This window comes from Thunnus albacares, chromosome 5, assembly GCF_914725855.1.
Source record: "Thunnus albacares chromosome 5, fThuAlb1.1, whole genome shotgun sequence".
NCBI classification, from domain to species: Eukaryota; Metazoa; Chordata; class Actinopteri; order Scombriformes; family Scombridae; genus Thunnus; species Thunnus albacares.
In genome coordinates, this window is record NC_058110.1 from 5991409 (window position 1) to 6008637 (window position 17229).

Sequence of the window (17229 nt, forward strand, 5' to 3'; positions counted from 1 at the left end):
AGTGGCCGCGATCAGCTCCAGCAGCCGCATCGGAGCCGGAACGTGGCGCACATGCGACCGGTGGAATTTAGGGGTTATAACACATCCATGCTATACTATCGACAGGAACAGCGCCGGGCTGTGAGTCCAATTTGACATAGCAGCCAAACCGTCAACGTCACGTGACACTATTGGGCCCAAAAGACTTTTTTCTATAGACTTACATTGTGAAAGCTCTTATAATACATCCATGCTTCATGCGCCACTGAGCAACTTTCATAGGAATGAATGAGGCCCCGCCTCCGACAATGTATCCAGTTCTTTTTATACATCCATGTTCCTATAGGACTGAATGGGCGCCATTTTTAGTCCGGTATCCAGCTCTTATAATACATCCATGGCAGTGACACGCACTAGTGTTGGCCGAGTCAGCTACTTCCGGTTTAGCCCTCCGGCTAACTTGAATGGGGATAAAACAATTCAAACATGCAGCTCTTTTAGGCTTTTGAAATGTGATCAGATATGGAGCTATTTCCCTATCTTTATTCAAGAGCATGTTATATCAATTTGAGAGCATAATTTATTGATTTCACGTTCAAATTTTGTAATTTGTCCCTCAAAACCCTGCCCTCGTACTCAAATAGCCTCTGCTTGCACTTAGATTTGAAAGTCTGAAAGTCTTAATAAAGCAAGGGAAGTACATTTTATAAAGACCTGGAGGGCGGGAGTGGATGAACCCATTTAAAGAGTACCTGCCTGTAAGGGACGCTCTAAGAAGTAAAGCAAACAAGCTCACAAGGAGGCAGGGATCATTTCATTGGTCAACACTAAACCTGGCCTTCTATTGATTAGGGGATTTTGACAGGGTTGTTGCACAAAAAATCCAAGAGCAGAGGAAAAATCTGAGAGCAGAAGTTTCACAAGCGCGCAGAAGCAGCCTGAGTGCGAGGAGAAAAGCTGAAGCTGGAGTGCAGGAAATCTGTGCAAGCAACATTATATTTGAGCGCAAGCACACAATTTGAGCAGAAACAGAGCGAATCTAAGCGCAAGCAGAGGCTATTTGAGTGCGAGGGCAGGGTTTTGAGGGACAAATTACAAAATTTGAACGTGAAATCAATAAATTATGCTCTCAAATTGATATACCACACTCTTGAATAAAGATAGGGAAATAGCTCCATAATCGGACCGAATGGATTTAATTCTGATAATGAGACAGTCATTTCGCAGGGGTTGTGACGCTCAAAAAAATGTCAAATTTGCTTCAAAGCCTGGCGCTCTTCCTGTATCCAGTTCTCTTTATACATCCATGGGCAACCTCCGGGGCTGAAAAATGAAGCCAATGCAGAAGTGCCAAAAACTTGCATTCTCTCTAATGGCTAGCTGGCGGTGACTCTACTGGCTTCAAAAAGAAGTCCGATTGTAGAAAATGACCCTACTTCTCTCTTGATTTATTACCTCAGTGAACTGTTCCCTAATGAGTTTATGGTCTCAATCGCTAATTTCAAGTCTTCTTCAATACAGCATGATGTTTATTTTGTTAATTATGGTCCCATTTCATTTAAATTTGACGATAAAGCAGGGTATGCTTCAGGGCGTTGCTCCGTTGTGATTGACAAGTCGCTACCACGGCAACAATATTGCTTACATAACGTAACCACTGCGTATGGGCGTAGCTGCTGCTATTTCACAGTGTGTTTTCAGTTCACCAAAGTTAATTGTAACATTGTGGTCGCCTTAAAACAGTCTTGTTCAGCATTTGGTTGTAATAAAAGACCCATCAATGAGTCGGATGATCAGTTTTTCCGATGAGTACATTTTTAACGTTTTTAGGCCTGTTTTTTGCTAGCAAAAATTAGCATTAGTATGATCACTGTTAACCATAGATTGTAAATGCACCATGCTAACCAAGCTAGCAGCTAGTGCTATGATCAGCTCCACCCTCTCGTCCAGTAACTTCTGGCTCCAAAAATCAAACATGGCGACAGCCAAATCCAAGATGGCGATTGTAAAATCGCTACACTCGAGGCTTGATAATGGCAGTTCACCAACCAATGGGTGACGTCACAGTGACTACGTCCATATTTTTTTTACAGTCTATGGTCATGACACAGGGTGCATCCCAAGTCTCTTAAACTGCATCCACGTTTCCTTCACTTGCGTCTTTTCCTTGAATCTTAGTCCGTCCCACCGTGGATGCATGGAGAGACGCAAAGAAACCGAGCGAGGAGAGAGGAAACGAGGAAATTTGTTTTAAGAGACATGAGACGTCCTCTCCTCTGAAGCGTCATGTGAAGCGATGTCTGTTTCTGATGACGGCGACAGCTGATCACAGCTGGATCAGTTGTCAGTCGGCTTTAACAGCTGTAGAAACTTCTGATGTAGTTTGTGTCTGCACACATGTGCACTGTGCTGACACTAATAAAAGTGCACAGTCATCACCGCTAGAGCAGCTGTTTCCTCTCTGCAGCCTGTTACCTGTTTAACAAACACCTAAATAAAAACCTGCATTCTGCATTTATACTGTGTCCTGCTTAGACGCACAGGAACCATTTCTACTCGCAGAATGTGTTTATACTATTTATTGATTATTTGCGTCTGTATTTTTTGATAATCCTGATAGTGAATTCATCATTCAATGACCTAGAATATGATCAAGGTGTCTTCTGAACACTGGAAAATATGTATTTGGCTAAATGTTTCAGGGCAAATGGAAATGATGTAACTCATATCAAACCCGACGCTCAGGAATTTTCAGATCAGTCAGATCAGCTGCAGCATCCAATCAATAACTGATATCCAATAAGGGGGCGTGTCGGCTGGTAAAAGACTTCCGTGAAGGCTGCTCTCGTGTTTCCTCGTTCCTTGCACCTCAGAGATCGCTCCTGTCAAAATGGCGCATCAGGAACAACTTCTGGTTCAGGCGAGGAGCGAGGAGACATAAAATAAGAGACTTGAGACGTACCCATAGACTGTCTAAAAGGTCATGACCTGATAAACGTTGAGAGAAATTTAAAAACTGAAAGTAACGGCCTGCAGAAACATGAACAAACAAGGTCTCATCTTTAAGTATTTGAATTCATATGAAAAGAATAATTATTTCAAACTAATGTTTAAATTATTTAATCTGCATCATGAATTTGAGGGTTTTATTTGAAGGTATAACAAAATAATCTTCAAATTAGTGATTTTCTTTACAAAAGGGAAAGCTGCTACCTTAAATATAGTATAATAATGGGTGTCTGCAGTAGTATGACTATTACTGTGATTTTCTACAGTATCATTATGATTACTGTGTTTTTAGGCCTAATACATAGTACTATACTGTAAAAATATTCACAGTAATTTACTGTGCAGAAACACAGTAAATTTCACAGCCATTTTTTACAGTGTAATTAAACAGTTCATAAGTGATTGATATTTTTTGTAGTAATGTCAAATTTACTGTGCTATTGTGCAGCAAAAACAGAAAAGCTGTTATGCATATGTGCACGCAAAGTAGACAATAACTTGTTTATTTAAAAGGACAGGTTCACAAATGTTCAAAACTATCTTAAAACAACAATTAGGAGCCCAAATGAACACTGAAAGAGGTTTTTCTCGCTATAATCATTCCTCCTGTTCATACTGGCCATTAAAAGATCTCTTCATAATGCATTCCTTCTGTAAAAAAATGTATTTAAAAATTTATCTGAAAGCTAATATGAAGCTTCAGCCGTCCAAATGTCAAATCAAGTAGATATCTTTCAACGTTACAGTCTTTTTAGTGCCAGTCCCACTTTTTGTTACTATTCCTCCACCGCAGTTCTACAGGGAAACACTGTCTAAGGAAATACAAAGAGGGAATTCAATGCTGAAAGACTGTAAATGTGGCAGAGGACACACTATGGATTTTGGCCCCCCATCACTTACATTGAAAGCACATTTGAAGGGGATCTTTTAACAGTCAGTATGAACAGGGGAATGATTACAGTGAGGAGAAACTCTTCTAGTGAAAAATTGTAAAACCTCTATCCTTTAAGGGAAGCATCAGTATGTTCAGCAGTTTCAAGAGATGAACTAATTTATTCAATGTTCAGTTCAGTCAAGTTGTGTTGAGTTAAGTAGAGTCCCATCCTAAACTGTACATTAATGGTTACAGGTGTGTGATGTGCCAGCTCACCTCCATGATCACATCTACTGGAGCAGAGAGCCCAGCAGGAGCCAGACGAGCACCAACACCAACAAGGTAAAACACTTGGCTTTTGCTGTCTGGGATGCAGACAGTAAACATCACCATACAGGTTATCACACAGTTTAATACCTAAATTTTTGCTGGACATTTCAACCCAATCAATATTTAGGTGTGCAACCTTAGTCATAAAGTCACTATACATAAATTTATAGTATGGATTAGAGCTTCTCGCACGTCCCTTTTTTTTTAGTCCAGCTCAGGGCTTCACCAATCCACATGGCCTTTCTTTTGATACCTACTGCAATGTTTTTATAAAAAGCTATCTTTAATTTCAAATCCAGATCTCCATCTTTTTTACTTTGGTAAAGTAACTGCCTCTTTGTGACTTCTCTAGTGGTTCCCCATATAAAACCGACTGCCATTTTATTTAGTGTCTTTATTGTTTGTTCTTTAGGAGGGAAAAAGGTAGCTAAAAACAACAATTTGGGTAAAACAAGTCTTTATTATTAAAATTCTAGTTTTATAACTATTTGATTTCCTTAGCAGGTCTGTGATCTCATTTATACATGTTTGGTAAATTCACTGGGAAGTCCATCTGGACCAGATGCTTTACTTTTATTTAATTGTAAAATTGCTTGGTTTACTTCAGCTTTAGTGATCTCCCCACCTAATGAATTTAGGTCAACCTCATGCATTTCAATGGAATCAAGAAACGCACATAACTGACTGATTTTATATTTGTTCACTGATACATTTTTTCATACAGTTGTCTTATAGTTTCACTCTTTGTCTGCTCATATTTGACTACTTGCCCATCAACATTTCAAATCACAAGGCACTCAGGGACAGGGCTGGGGACCCGCAGGGGGCTCGATGGGACGTTGAGAGCCTGCAAGGCTCTCGGGGGCACAGCTGGGGCCCGTCGTCATCAACTCACTGTAGTCCTTACTGTTCATAGTCAGTCACATAATAGTGTGTCGAGTAGTATGTCATACATTTTGCAGTTTACAGTTAAAAATCTGTAAGTATGCCACTTGTGAAAAGTGCAACCTAACAGTAATATACAATTTACCGTTAATTTACACTTCTTTTGGCAGTATTTTGCTGTAAATGTAGAAAACAGTGTCATGCTGTATTTATAAAAGCACCAACAAAACAAATTTCAGCATGACACCGTTGATTTTGCAGTAAATTAATGGCGACCCTGCATTTGGTAAGTAGTACTGGGGGGGAAGGCAGCAGTTCACTGCGGCTGTCTTGGTTTTCATATGGGGAAGTACTCGGAAGTGCCTTGGCCACCGTTCCCGCACTTCCAGGCACTTCCCCAAAAGAAAAACAGGACCAGGGCACAATTAACTGCTGCCTTCCCCCTTTCCATGAATTTAATGCAAAATCAGTGTCATGCTGAAATTCAGTTTGTTGAACGGAGCGTCCATTTACGACTCTTAACACATAATAATGATTTTAGCTGCATTTTAATTGTGCAAAGTTTATTTATCCCTGCAGTGACAGCTGACTGTGTGGATGATTTTACACTCTGATTCCATCACTGCAGCTCAGAATAACATAAGACAACTGTGTGATGATAACTAGAAATAAAAACGAAATATTGTCTTTTATCAGAAAAATAATCCACACACTATTAATTGGCTCCATGATTAAAAAGCAACATTTGGGTCAGATAGATCTCATCAGTCATTAACTATTTTTCCACTCTATGCTTCAGTAGCAGAAACAGTCTGACATTACTTTTAAGTTTGTTTTTTTATGTGACATATTCAGAATGGTTTCTTCATCATCCAACTAAATAGCAAAAAATACTCACTCTATACTTAAGTCATATATAATAATTCCTACATGTATTTTAAGCCGTAGCCTACTTTTACTATTTTTTGCTATCTCTTAAACAGAAGTTTTCCGCGGGTACTTTGTATCACCGTTTCATCTCATATGAACTACTTCATTCATGGTTCTGATGATGTCACTAGTAATTAACAACCCCGCCTCTTTCACATGAACGCGCTCTTAGCTGGATAGAAAAACCGTGGGTTGACAGAGCTAGTTGATAACCCGCTTCGCAGTACTGGTTATCTGGATGGCCAATGTTAGGTTCCGTGAAGCCAGATAATGAAAAGATATCCCGGGTATGTTGAACTTGCTTCGTAGTACAGGCCTCTGGACACATGGTAGGTGAGTATGGTAGGTTACAATCTAAGCTAATCTATAACTCTACGATACGAACTCTAAGATACTCAGTACTTAAATCAATAAACAATAAATAATCAACTTAATTACTTTTTCGTCGTGATTAAACCATAAAAGCAGATGTAAATGTAATTAAAGCTGCAAGAAGTGTTGAACGGGCCCTCGTGCCTCTGCACGCGTCGGGCCACGGCGCAGTCAAAGGGCTTCTGTCACGAGCATGTAGATGTCTTCAGACCCAGGCTGTTTTCAGACAGTGCAAGAAGGAGATAAACATCACTTCCTTTGTCCACTATTTTACTTTCTTTGTCACCATGACAGAGGCAGTTGCTATAACTTTATTGTACATGCTCCAGTCGGCACCAAACTTTACATGTTTGATAAGTCTCCCGGCCTGAACATGTCTACATGACAATATTCCATAAGTGATGTAAATTGGCTGAATAGCACCCCCTACGAAATTGCAGCAAAGCAGCCCCAGCAGCAGGCAAAATAGTGGACGAAGGAAGTGATGTTTATCTCCTTCTTGCACTGTCTGAAAACAGCCTGGGTCTGAAGACATCTACATGCTCGTGACAGAAGCTCCTCGACTGCGCCGCAGCCCAATGTTCGCAGAGGCGCGAGGGCCCGTTCAACGCTGCTTGCAGCTTTAATTTAATTCATCTGTTGTCATTTATCTTTCCTCATAGGCTCAACTGGATGAGCCTAAGGTATGATGTATGCTGAAATAGTGATGGTGCTTGAATGTTTAATTGAATGATTGAATGTGTAAATAAAAAACATTTTTATTGTCATTGTAGGTCATAAAACAACATTATGTGCGGCACCTCTCAGTAAAACTGAAACTGTAAAACAGAAGTCCTTGCCTAAGGGTGAGGACCCTATTGTTTTTCATGTGTTTGTTTGTTTGCTTCTTGCTTTTCTTTATTATTACGCCACTTAAACCCTAAACTTGACCCCCTAAACATGCTCAATAACTCACCAAATTTGGCATGCACATCAGGTCTGGTGAAAAATTTGATAAAATGTCAAAATTAATCCTCAAAGTGCCAAAATGTGCTCTCTAGCGCCACCTATGTAACTAAAATGGCCGCCACAGCCCGTAGGAATGTTGTAGAGAGATCAAACCAAAACTCAATTATTCGTCTCATCAAGACCTACAATTCATACACTGACACCCCTAACCTAAATCCAACAGGAAGTCCGCAATTAGCCTTTTAAAATAAGACTTTGCCCCAATTTTGGCCCTTGAACAAACGCTATCTCCTCCAAGGGTGTTAATGGTATCGGCTTCAAACTTCAATAGATGACTTATGACACTGTGCTGAAATAAATTTGTTAAAAACTTTATAATAACTTGAACGGTTTGGATTTTATAAGCCCCGAAAGTTGCAGTGCCACATCACCCTTACAATGTAAACCAATGGGGAGGCATGACCTTTGTGTCAAACAGTGGCTTCTGACATCTAAACAGCCCAGTTTCTGTTGGGGTGGATTGGATTTCTGGTGGGGGAGCATTTTTGTTTAATATCTTTTCTCCTGTTTATGTTGATGATGTTTATGATTTGTATTTTTGTCTCTTTACGTTTGAATAGGTAATTTTAGGTTGATTAGCTTTAGTTCCCCTTTGTTTGTTGTTTTGCTGTTAACTCACCCTGAAACCACAACTATGAAATAAACATTTAAAGGGCTGCAAAATCCCTTGTTGCTACTGTTTCTTGGGAGCTGGGAAGAGGGAGTGTCATTTTCATGTTGTGCCAGGGTTTTTCCTAGGCCGGGTCATAACAATATATTTTTAAATTCTTTTGCTTCTCCCAGTTTAAAAGCCCCTGATGACACACAGAGGTGTTTTGTTTGCCTATTTTGCTTGATTAGACCTCTACTTAGGAGTGTGTGGGCCTGTATAGACTGTCCTTGATTGACATCTCCCCTAAAGAAGTAAAATGCATTTGAATCCACTGGAGATAGAAATATGAACGTATATTCAGACCACACAATATGTATCTCTAAAAAACACAGCAGTAGAGTGGACACAAGAGTCACTAAGTTTAATTCAGCGCATTCTGCTCCTTCATCATTCACCACAGTTGGATCACTTATTCAGTATATAACTTGATTTTCGATTGTGATTTTTGTGTGGGCTGTTGATGGATATTATTGTCCCACAATGCCATGCACAAAACAAATTGAGGGAGCTACAGTACTCACAGCTGGACAAAATGAAAAGTAATAGTGGATGGTGGTGAGACAGCTCCAGGAACATCTAAGAAAACAAAAAATAACAATTCCATTTTTGAAATAAATACTGGAAAACAATGTGGACATTGTTTTCTTGTATGAAAGCAGTACACTATAAAGATTAGAAGATACTGAACTATATGCTGTGTATAGAATAGACTGGTTCAACCAAGGTCTTTTCTCAATCAATGCACTATATATATAGGAACCTCAAATGTCATGCACAGTAGATTGCACAGTCCCAGGCTAAATCATTGTAAAAATGCTCAGTTTTCAAGTGCAATAATGTAATTAATTGCACAGTCTGAGTCATTTCATGTCCTTTAAAGTTGCACTTTAAAGGACATATATATATATATATATATATATATATATATATATATATATATATATATATATATATATATATATATATATATATATATATATATATATATACTATATATATTTATACACAGTCCCAGCAACAAGGTTTCCCTCATGATTAGTAACAGGTTGCTGATTCTCCAAAAGGAGCCAGTTACCATCAACCATCTCCACATGTTCATGTACAAATTTGCTTATATTGTGTATATGTATATAAAAGGTATGTGAAGTCTATTTAGATTGGTCGCTTAAATCTCAACAGGAGCATTTTCTTTGTGCGTGTGATCAATTTTTTTTTTTATTGGTTTTTCACACCATTCACGCAGAATGGCACAACTGACTGACATATAAATGCAATATATGAAGAAAAATATAATCAAATGAGAAGAAAATCTTGAGGGAAAAAAAGAAAAGAAAAAAAAACAAATTTTCCCAATCTAATACTGAATCCCAATATAATAATATAACTAATTTATTGTTCATGTGACACTAAAGTAATTAACATTGGGGCACTCAAAAAATATGCAGATATACAGTAGGTGACAATGGATTTTTGATTGCAAAGGAGGCATATTAGTCCTGAAATCATCTTTAACTGATAGCATCTCTAAGTTGATAAATTGTAAATAAATAGTTTTTAGATAAATAGTACCTATGATTCATTTTACTCTGTAATAGTTTATGGTTGTAACAATACAAAGTATACAGTTTGTCATTGCTTTGGCACAATATTGTCGAATGAAGATCATGATTCTTAAAACACTGTGTGCAATTCTCAAATCTAGATCATTTTTCTCTCAACAGTTCACACATTTCTTCTTGTTTTTATGCAGAAGTCATATAAGTACAAATATCTTTAGTTAGCCTCTTTGATCAAAATGGCATAGACTGCTTTTCCAATGAAATTTATTATTGACATGTTCATCAACAAATTCAATGTGCAAATCATTAAAGCCAACTGTCAGAACCTTTCAAATATAAATGTTTTATAGCTTTCAGTCATCTGGTATTGTCATTAAGAAAAATGATAAAAGATACATCTTTAAATTCATGTTCATCCTCAAATTTCAATGCAAATTTTGTCAAATTTAATTCACAGGTGCAACTCCTCAGCATGTTTGACTTAAGATAGATAGATATATACTTTAATATGGGCAGCTAACACCAGCAAACAGAAGACACAAAAATGCAATATAAATAATACAAAAATACAAACTCAGAAAAAGACACAGTGAGGGGCATCAATCAGTTTGTGGTTTTGTACTACAGTACAAAGGAGTTTTTAAACCGGTTCAATTTACACTGCTGAGGTGCAGAATATAGGATGGATCACAGAGGATCTTTACCTGTTTAAGTACACACTGGTCAAAGAGATAATGAAGATTATGATGATCCTTCTGACCGATGATTTTCATTGCAGTCTGAACCAAATGCAACTTTGATTTTGATGATACAGGGAGGTTCACAAACCATGCAGTCATTTTCATACCTGATTACACTCTCCAAAAACCTCTTTTATTAGGTTACCATATATTAGTAGGACATATACTATAAGTATCAATGAGAAATGCCATAAAGAAACAGTATTTCAGTGTCTTCTGTCATCATGACACAGTTTCTTAAACATTTGACTGTCTTGGCTTGAGCAATGATAAAGGGATGGTAAAGGGACATGTCATTTTGGTGGCAGTGATGACATGTCATCAAACTGATAAATTTACTTACTTTTGACATGAGTTTTGATTGAATGACGGCCTTTTGCAGAACAAATGAAGTGTTGTACTGTGCAATATAAAATGGTGTGGTAATTGCTCCCAGTGTTTCTTTCATACTCTTGTGTAGATGACCACATACAGTTCAAGGCATCTATGTATTGTAACTACCTGTACTGAAGCTTTGCATTAATGATATTTCATCTGGCTCTGCTTTATGAGGCTTTTTACTGCACAGCTACCTGTACCAAAGCCCTAATTTCTAACAATGAACCATAGTGCAAATCCAGCTTTTTTATGATTAAACTTTATTGCTGTTATTTCAGTGAAGGCAAAGAATGAAAACAACACAAACCAAAATATGGGACTACAATCTATGAGAACTGCATTAAATCGATGTACCTTTTCATATTTTGTAGAGGCACTTGTGTGTGCAGTAAATAGACCCCACTACTAGATCATTTTCTGACTTGTTTAAAATAAAAATGCCAGAGCAGTGATACCCACTGTGACCAGCCACATGGGAAACACTGCTACTTTACAGAGCCTCAGGCATCATGAACAGAAAATCCAAGGAGGAAGACATTGGAAGGACATACTGACAGGTGATGACAGTGCAAAAATACCACAGCAATGAGAACTTAAAATGAATCATTAGAGATTGAATAAAATTAATTAATTAATTAGTTAGAACCTCACAATAAAGGCATAATAAATTTTATCCTGTTTAATGTATGTTTATCATCCATTTGTATCATGTGCATTTCTACTTCCATAGACCAAATGACAAATTACATGGCTTTTAAACCACCCTAACACTCAGTGGTTCCAATTTTAAAGCTGATCTAATCAATATTACTATATACACAACATATCAATGACAATGAGAATGTGAGAGGAGTTGTCTGTAATGATAAAAACAGAGATAATTATCACCAGACTCTGTCATACTCCCTCAGCTCTAAGGAGGTTTTTAATATCTTTCAGGTCATTCTTTCTGTTTTATGATCCACATCTTGACTGTTTTGGTTCACTCTCACCTCTCTCATCGGTGTTGTTCCAGGTGCAGAAGGCAGCTGTGTTCAGGAAATAGCTCAGATCAATCCACTGTACACTACCCGTCCAGCACCAAGAGGCCACTAGCATGTGAATATAGTTTAATAGCTAAAGCTGTGCTGTGATTACGGCTTGTTGCACTGCCCCCAAGTGGCAAAGTAATCAATGACTGCAGGCTTAATGAATGCAGTAGTTCTGTTTAACAATTCCTGATTGTGTCCAGAGGATTATACATACACAATACCCAAACTCAAGCAGACTATGTGTTAGGTGATCCATCTCCCCTCAAATCCTTGGTTACCCATGACGCTAGTTGGATCCAGATGGTACTTATGATTAGCCAGAGACTGATAGTCAAAGAGTGGAAATCACCCCAACCTCCTTCTGTGTGTGCATAATACCAGTTTATAATTAGACTCTCCTTTAGGCTGGGACATAAACCAAACACCTATATAAAAAACTTTCTCTCTTTTTTTTGTCTGTTCAGCGGTTCACCTTTTTTTTCACATTCATTCATTGTAAAATCAATATAAAATTACCAACCCACTGACCATTGACTATTTTCATTCCTGTTTAATTAACATAGCTTTTAAATTATTTAAATTTTAAAACAAATAGCATTTTTGGACAGTTAAAGGTGTGTAAACACAACAGTGTGGATTTGATAGTGAAAGCAGGTAAAAGCCTCAGCTATATATGTATTTGAACTTCTCTTATACTATTCTCTCTTTTTGGTATGAGTTACTGTAGAGACTAAACCCTGTCTGCTGGAGAATAATTCAAATGTTTACACCCAATCACAACAGCCTTGCTGTTTTTCAGCAATCCATCTAATGCCTTCATTTAATCTTCTAGTGGTGGGGAAATGTATTCCTTTTGCTTTTTTGGTAAACAATATGCATATTTTCATTTCTTTATCTTAAAATATTATCTCATCAGTTAATTTCACTGAATCTCAGGGGACCAGGCTGAGCTGAAGCAACATCACCTGGTTGTGAAGATGCATCTCGGTTGCAGTCTCCACATGGAGTGATGTGGGGGTTGATCTGTTTTCTCACTAGAGGGCAGACCTTGATCATTATGTGTAAATGCAAAGAGCTTTTTTGTGGCCCTGTGGCCATTGAAAAAGGACGTTATGAAGGCTGTTATTTTGAATGTCTGTGGTACAACAAAATACTGTGGTGGTCCTTCAGTTTGATCTTTCAGTCAGTCACTCACTCTGCAGACATGTTGACCTCAAATCAGCATCAATAAAATAAGCCTTTACATTAGGAATCTAAAGCTAATGCTGCATTAGAAATATTGATTAGTGATATTGATGCATAAACATTAGGTCACATAATTCAGCCAGCTGGCAGCTTGTCAAGCAGAAAATAATTGAGGCAAATGAGACCATTTAACAAAAACATTTTAAACCACAATACAGCACTCAATTTAAAAAAAAAAAAGTTTACCTTTCCCCAACAGAATAAAATATTTTTGCATTTCTGATGGTTGATGTTCCTCTCATACCTATGGTGGGTAATTTGTGCAAAGAGCCAGGAAAATTACTTGGACACAAAAGCACATGTAGAATGAAAAGAAGAGGGTGAACATGGTTTTCAACTGTTCATTTTCGCTTTCTGAGTGTATGTAGCAATCAGATAAAACACCGCCTCCAGATGTTTCCCTGTCCAAAGAGTATAGCTCTGAGCAAATTACAGCCTCCCCTTCCAACCATTCAGCATTCTCACTTCTCTCTCTTTCCTTGTCTTTGTCATGTGTCTCTCTTTCTTAGCTGTTCTGTCAAAGTTTCTTAATTTCTTTCGTTTCCCCCCATCAGTTTTCAGTTTATCTATTCACTCTTTGTCTCTCTTTTGCTGTGCTGCTGCTCATCTCATCCTGTTTTTGTTTTTCACTGCATTTCTTTGGTGCTTGCATATACAAGACAATACTGTTTAATGGGTCTGCATTTGATAACAACTTGCTGTATCATGTTTGCAATTTTTGTACTTGCTGTTTACTTCCATGTTTGTATAACAGGAGAATATGGCTACACAAAAATTGTTGATTATTATGGATTCCAGCCATTCCTAGGCTTAAATTTGCACAACATGTGCTTGTTGTGGATATTTCTGAGCGATGGTCAACACTTCAGTGGAGAGAATGATGATGATGTCTTAATGCTGAGAATATTTATTGAAGTTACTTGATCAAGGAGAACTGTAAACAGCGAACATCCAAGTTGGTGTAACTTGGATGCTGTCTCTTCCCGTTCTGCCCTCTGACAGTCTGAGTGTTAGTCTTTAACCCAAGCAGATTGGCCTACTATATGAAAAATTAGTCTAATTGGTTCACTAGTTTCTAAACAAAGGACTACACTTTACCCGTGACATCTTAAATCAAATTGCATTGAGCCTCAAGTCATTATCAACACATTTTGGCTACACATTCCACCTATCTGTGTTGTCTAGAAGGGTCCTCTCTGGCCTTGGCTTACCATGGCAATGCTGATATACTCTTTATCAGAGAGGTTTCTGCTTTCACCAAAACATCACAGACAACTGACGTCTCGAGGAGAGATTAAGAATTACGGCGTGACCTCAGGGTGTCATCTTGACCCAATGTCACTCCAACTTGTAACTCCTAAAGATGGAAAATTCCATAACAGTGCTGACTCATGACAGTAGATTTTACAGTGACTTTTTTCTCTCTTTTTACCCTCTCACTCAGTTCAGTTAAATTCAGCGTAAACACATTACTATTCCCGGTGTCTCTCTTTTCACCCCATTTCTGTCTCCAGACAACATGGACACTGCGAAACATCCATTTCATTAGCAGCTTACTATATTGGTCAAATGTCCAAAGATCACATCAGACCCTAACACACATACACGCACACACACACATATCAGCCCCCTACAAAGGAGACTATCCTTGTATTAGGCAACTGCTGGTTGGGGATATGTGATATGTATCAGCTGACTTGGCTGGCACCATATAATGAGCTTGGTGATGGAGATTGTCATCATCTTTTGATAATTCCCATGGTGCAAATCCAGTCCGTGATGAGCTATCCCAATATCTTCCCCTCATGAACTAAGACAAGACTGCATGCTATGAAAGCAAAATAGATTTCCATTTCTCTCTGCTATTCTCTCACTACTACTACATATTCTATACTGCCATATTCATAAAGAGAGGAATAACATTGATCAGAAGAAGTTACATGCACATCAAAAACCGCAAACAATCAGATGGCGTGATTACGGACAGGAAGAATACAACCCATGCTGTGTCCACATGCAGATGTGATATGATGGCTGGATTACAGAAAATCAAAGGGCCCTAGACAATTAGGGCCTCAAAAGATGAAATTTCACATTAAGATAAATTTTCAACTTAATTTCAATATATACCCATATTAAAAGACTTAAACATAAGACCTAAAACTAAACAAAAACCCTTTAGAAATATGAGATAAGGTTACAGTTGTACATAAATGCAATTAATTGATTGCAGTTATGGCAGAACTTCTGTTTTGTTCTGTTGGGCCTTGACCAATTCCTACACTCTGTTGGATAATAGAACATATATGACTATATCAGTGACTTTAGCTTTTTCAAATCTATTATTAAACCAAGCACAATCTGTTGCACTTTCAAAATTGGGTTTTGACAAAAAAAAAAACTTGAGCAAGTTCCACTTGCTAGCTTTTCCCAAGCTTTGCATGTCATGTTCTTCCTCAGCAGAAGAGGTTTGCTCAGTTGTCATGGAGAATAAATAAAATTATTTTGTGTTGTAATCTGACCTCTAAGCATTTTGTAACTTTAATGATGAATCCAGGTGACACACTTTCTCTTTCAAGTGAATCGGAAGGTGTGTCCTTGACTTGACTGGTGCTATACATGAACCCTATGTAGATCTAGTGAAAGGTCAACCAATTCTGATGGGGAGCAAAGGGTGTGTGACCCCAGTCCACTGTGGCCCACTAGTGCTTTTAATATGGACATGGTCTGTACTGTGTGAATCACATTGATATCAAGTGCAAGTGTCAAGGGAATTGAAAGGTTAGGCAGTATGTGTGGGAAACCTACTATAATTCTGTCTGGGGAGACAGATTCAATAAAAAATGCCCATGCATGTAAGAGGACTGTGGCCTCCAGTTGTCCTTTTACTAAATATTTATCAGATTCAAATGTATTTAAAGGAAAGGTTCACAATTTTTCAAGTTGCTTGCTGTAATCATTCCTCCTGTTCATACTGGCTATTAAAAAGAATCCCTTCAAATGTGCTTTCAATGTAAGTGATGGGGGCCAAAATCTACAGTGTGTCCACACAGTCATTTTGTGCAAAAATGCATTTAAAAATTGATCTGAAGCTTATATGTGTCTTCAGCAGTCTGAGTTAGTCACAGCAAGTGGATATCTGCCACATTTACAGTCTTTTTAGCATCTAATTCCCCCTTTGTGTTTCCTTGTTGAGCTGTGGTGGAAGTATAGTAACAAAGAGAAGGACTAACGTTAAAAGATATCTACTTGATGTGACTCATTTGGACGGCTGAAGCCTCATATTAGTTTCAGATAAATTTTAAAATACATTTTTGCACAAAAGAAGGTTTGCAGATTTTGGCCCCCATCACTTACATTGCAAGTACATTATGAAGGGATCTTCTAATGGGTAGTATGAACAGGAGGAATGATATAAGAAAAACCTATTTCAGTGTTCATATGGGCACCTGACTATTGTTAGACAGACGTGAAAAATTATGAACCCATCCTTTAAGTTTACTGGGAGGGATGAAATCTTCATTCGCCGTTTTGACAGAGAACAGTCCAGAGCAAAATCAACATTCTTCTTCTGCCAGAGCAGTGGGCTTGGCCTGACAGGGGTGGGGTCCAGCTCTGTGGATTGATGGGACCTACCTGCGTCAGTTTTCATGGGTACAGTGAACTTCTCCCGGTGACACTTGTGGCTCCACCTCCTCTACTGCCGCTACTGTACCTCTGTAGACCGAGCTCATATAGGCGGTGCAGCCGCTGCGGGACGGCGTGTGTGTGTGTGTGTATGAGAGAGAGAGAGAGAGAGAGAGAGAGAGAGAGAGAGAGAGAGAGAGAGGAGCCGGCGAAAACTACCGAGCAGGTGAGCGCTACATCTTCCGTCTTTGCTAACATTTATGTCAGGACCACACCTCAGTAAAACGAAACCCAATAACGAAAAATCACCAGTTTGTTACCATTCTAATCCCACAGGGGCAGTGGGTATCTGCTGCTGGCTTTACTGAACAGTGAGTTTACATGAATCTTTAAGCTATATTTCCCGTACTACTGTTATATTGCTATACTTTTATGTAACTTTAGCGTACCTTGTGGCGTTGTAATGCTCGGCTACTTTATTTTTTGGGTTAGCTTGCTGTCACGTTGATGTAGTGGATCACTTTGTTTTAAATCCAAAGAAAGTGTTGGCGAGTAAACAAACACCACAGTTTTGCCCACAGTGTTGCCTCAGACGCAGTAATGAGATGGT

The 17229-nt window shown here is 38.3% G+C and overlaps 1 protein-coding gene across 4 annotated transcripts in view; it reads left to right on the plus strand.

Annotated features, from left to right (window-relative positions):
- Nucleotides 1-3746: 3746 nt before the first annotated feature.
- The window catches only part of lamb2l (laminin, beta 2-like), a 91918-nt gene continuing 78435 nt past the window's right edge, over nt 3747-17229 (plus strand). The window contains exons 1-2 of one of the 4 annotated variants that reach the window (XM_044351001.1): nt 16756-16845; nt 16956-16990. In XM_044351001.1, the coding sequence (XP_044206936.1) occupies nt 16771-16845; nt 16956-16990 (110 nt within the window). In that variant the 5' untranslated portion in view covers nt 16756-16770. Of the gene's footprint in view, nt 4205-16733; nt 16846-16876; nt 16991-17229 lie in introns of those variants that run through there. The other 3 variants (XM_044351002.1, XM_044351005.1, XM_044351003.1) reach the window with 3 other exon arrangements.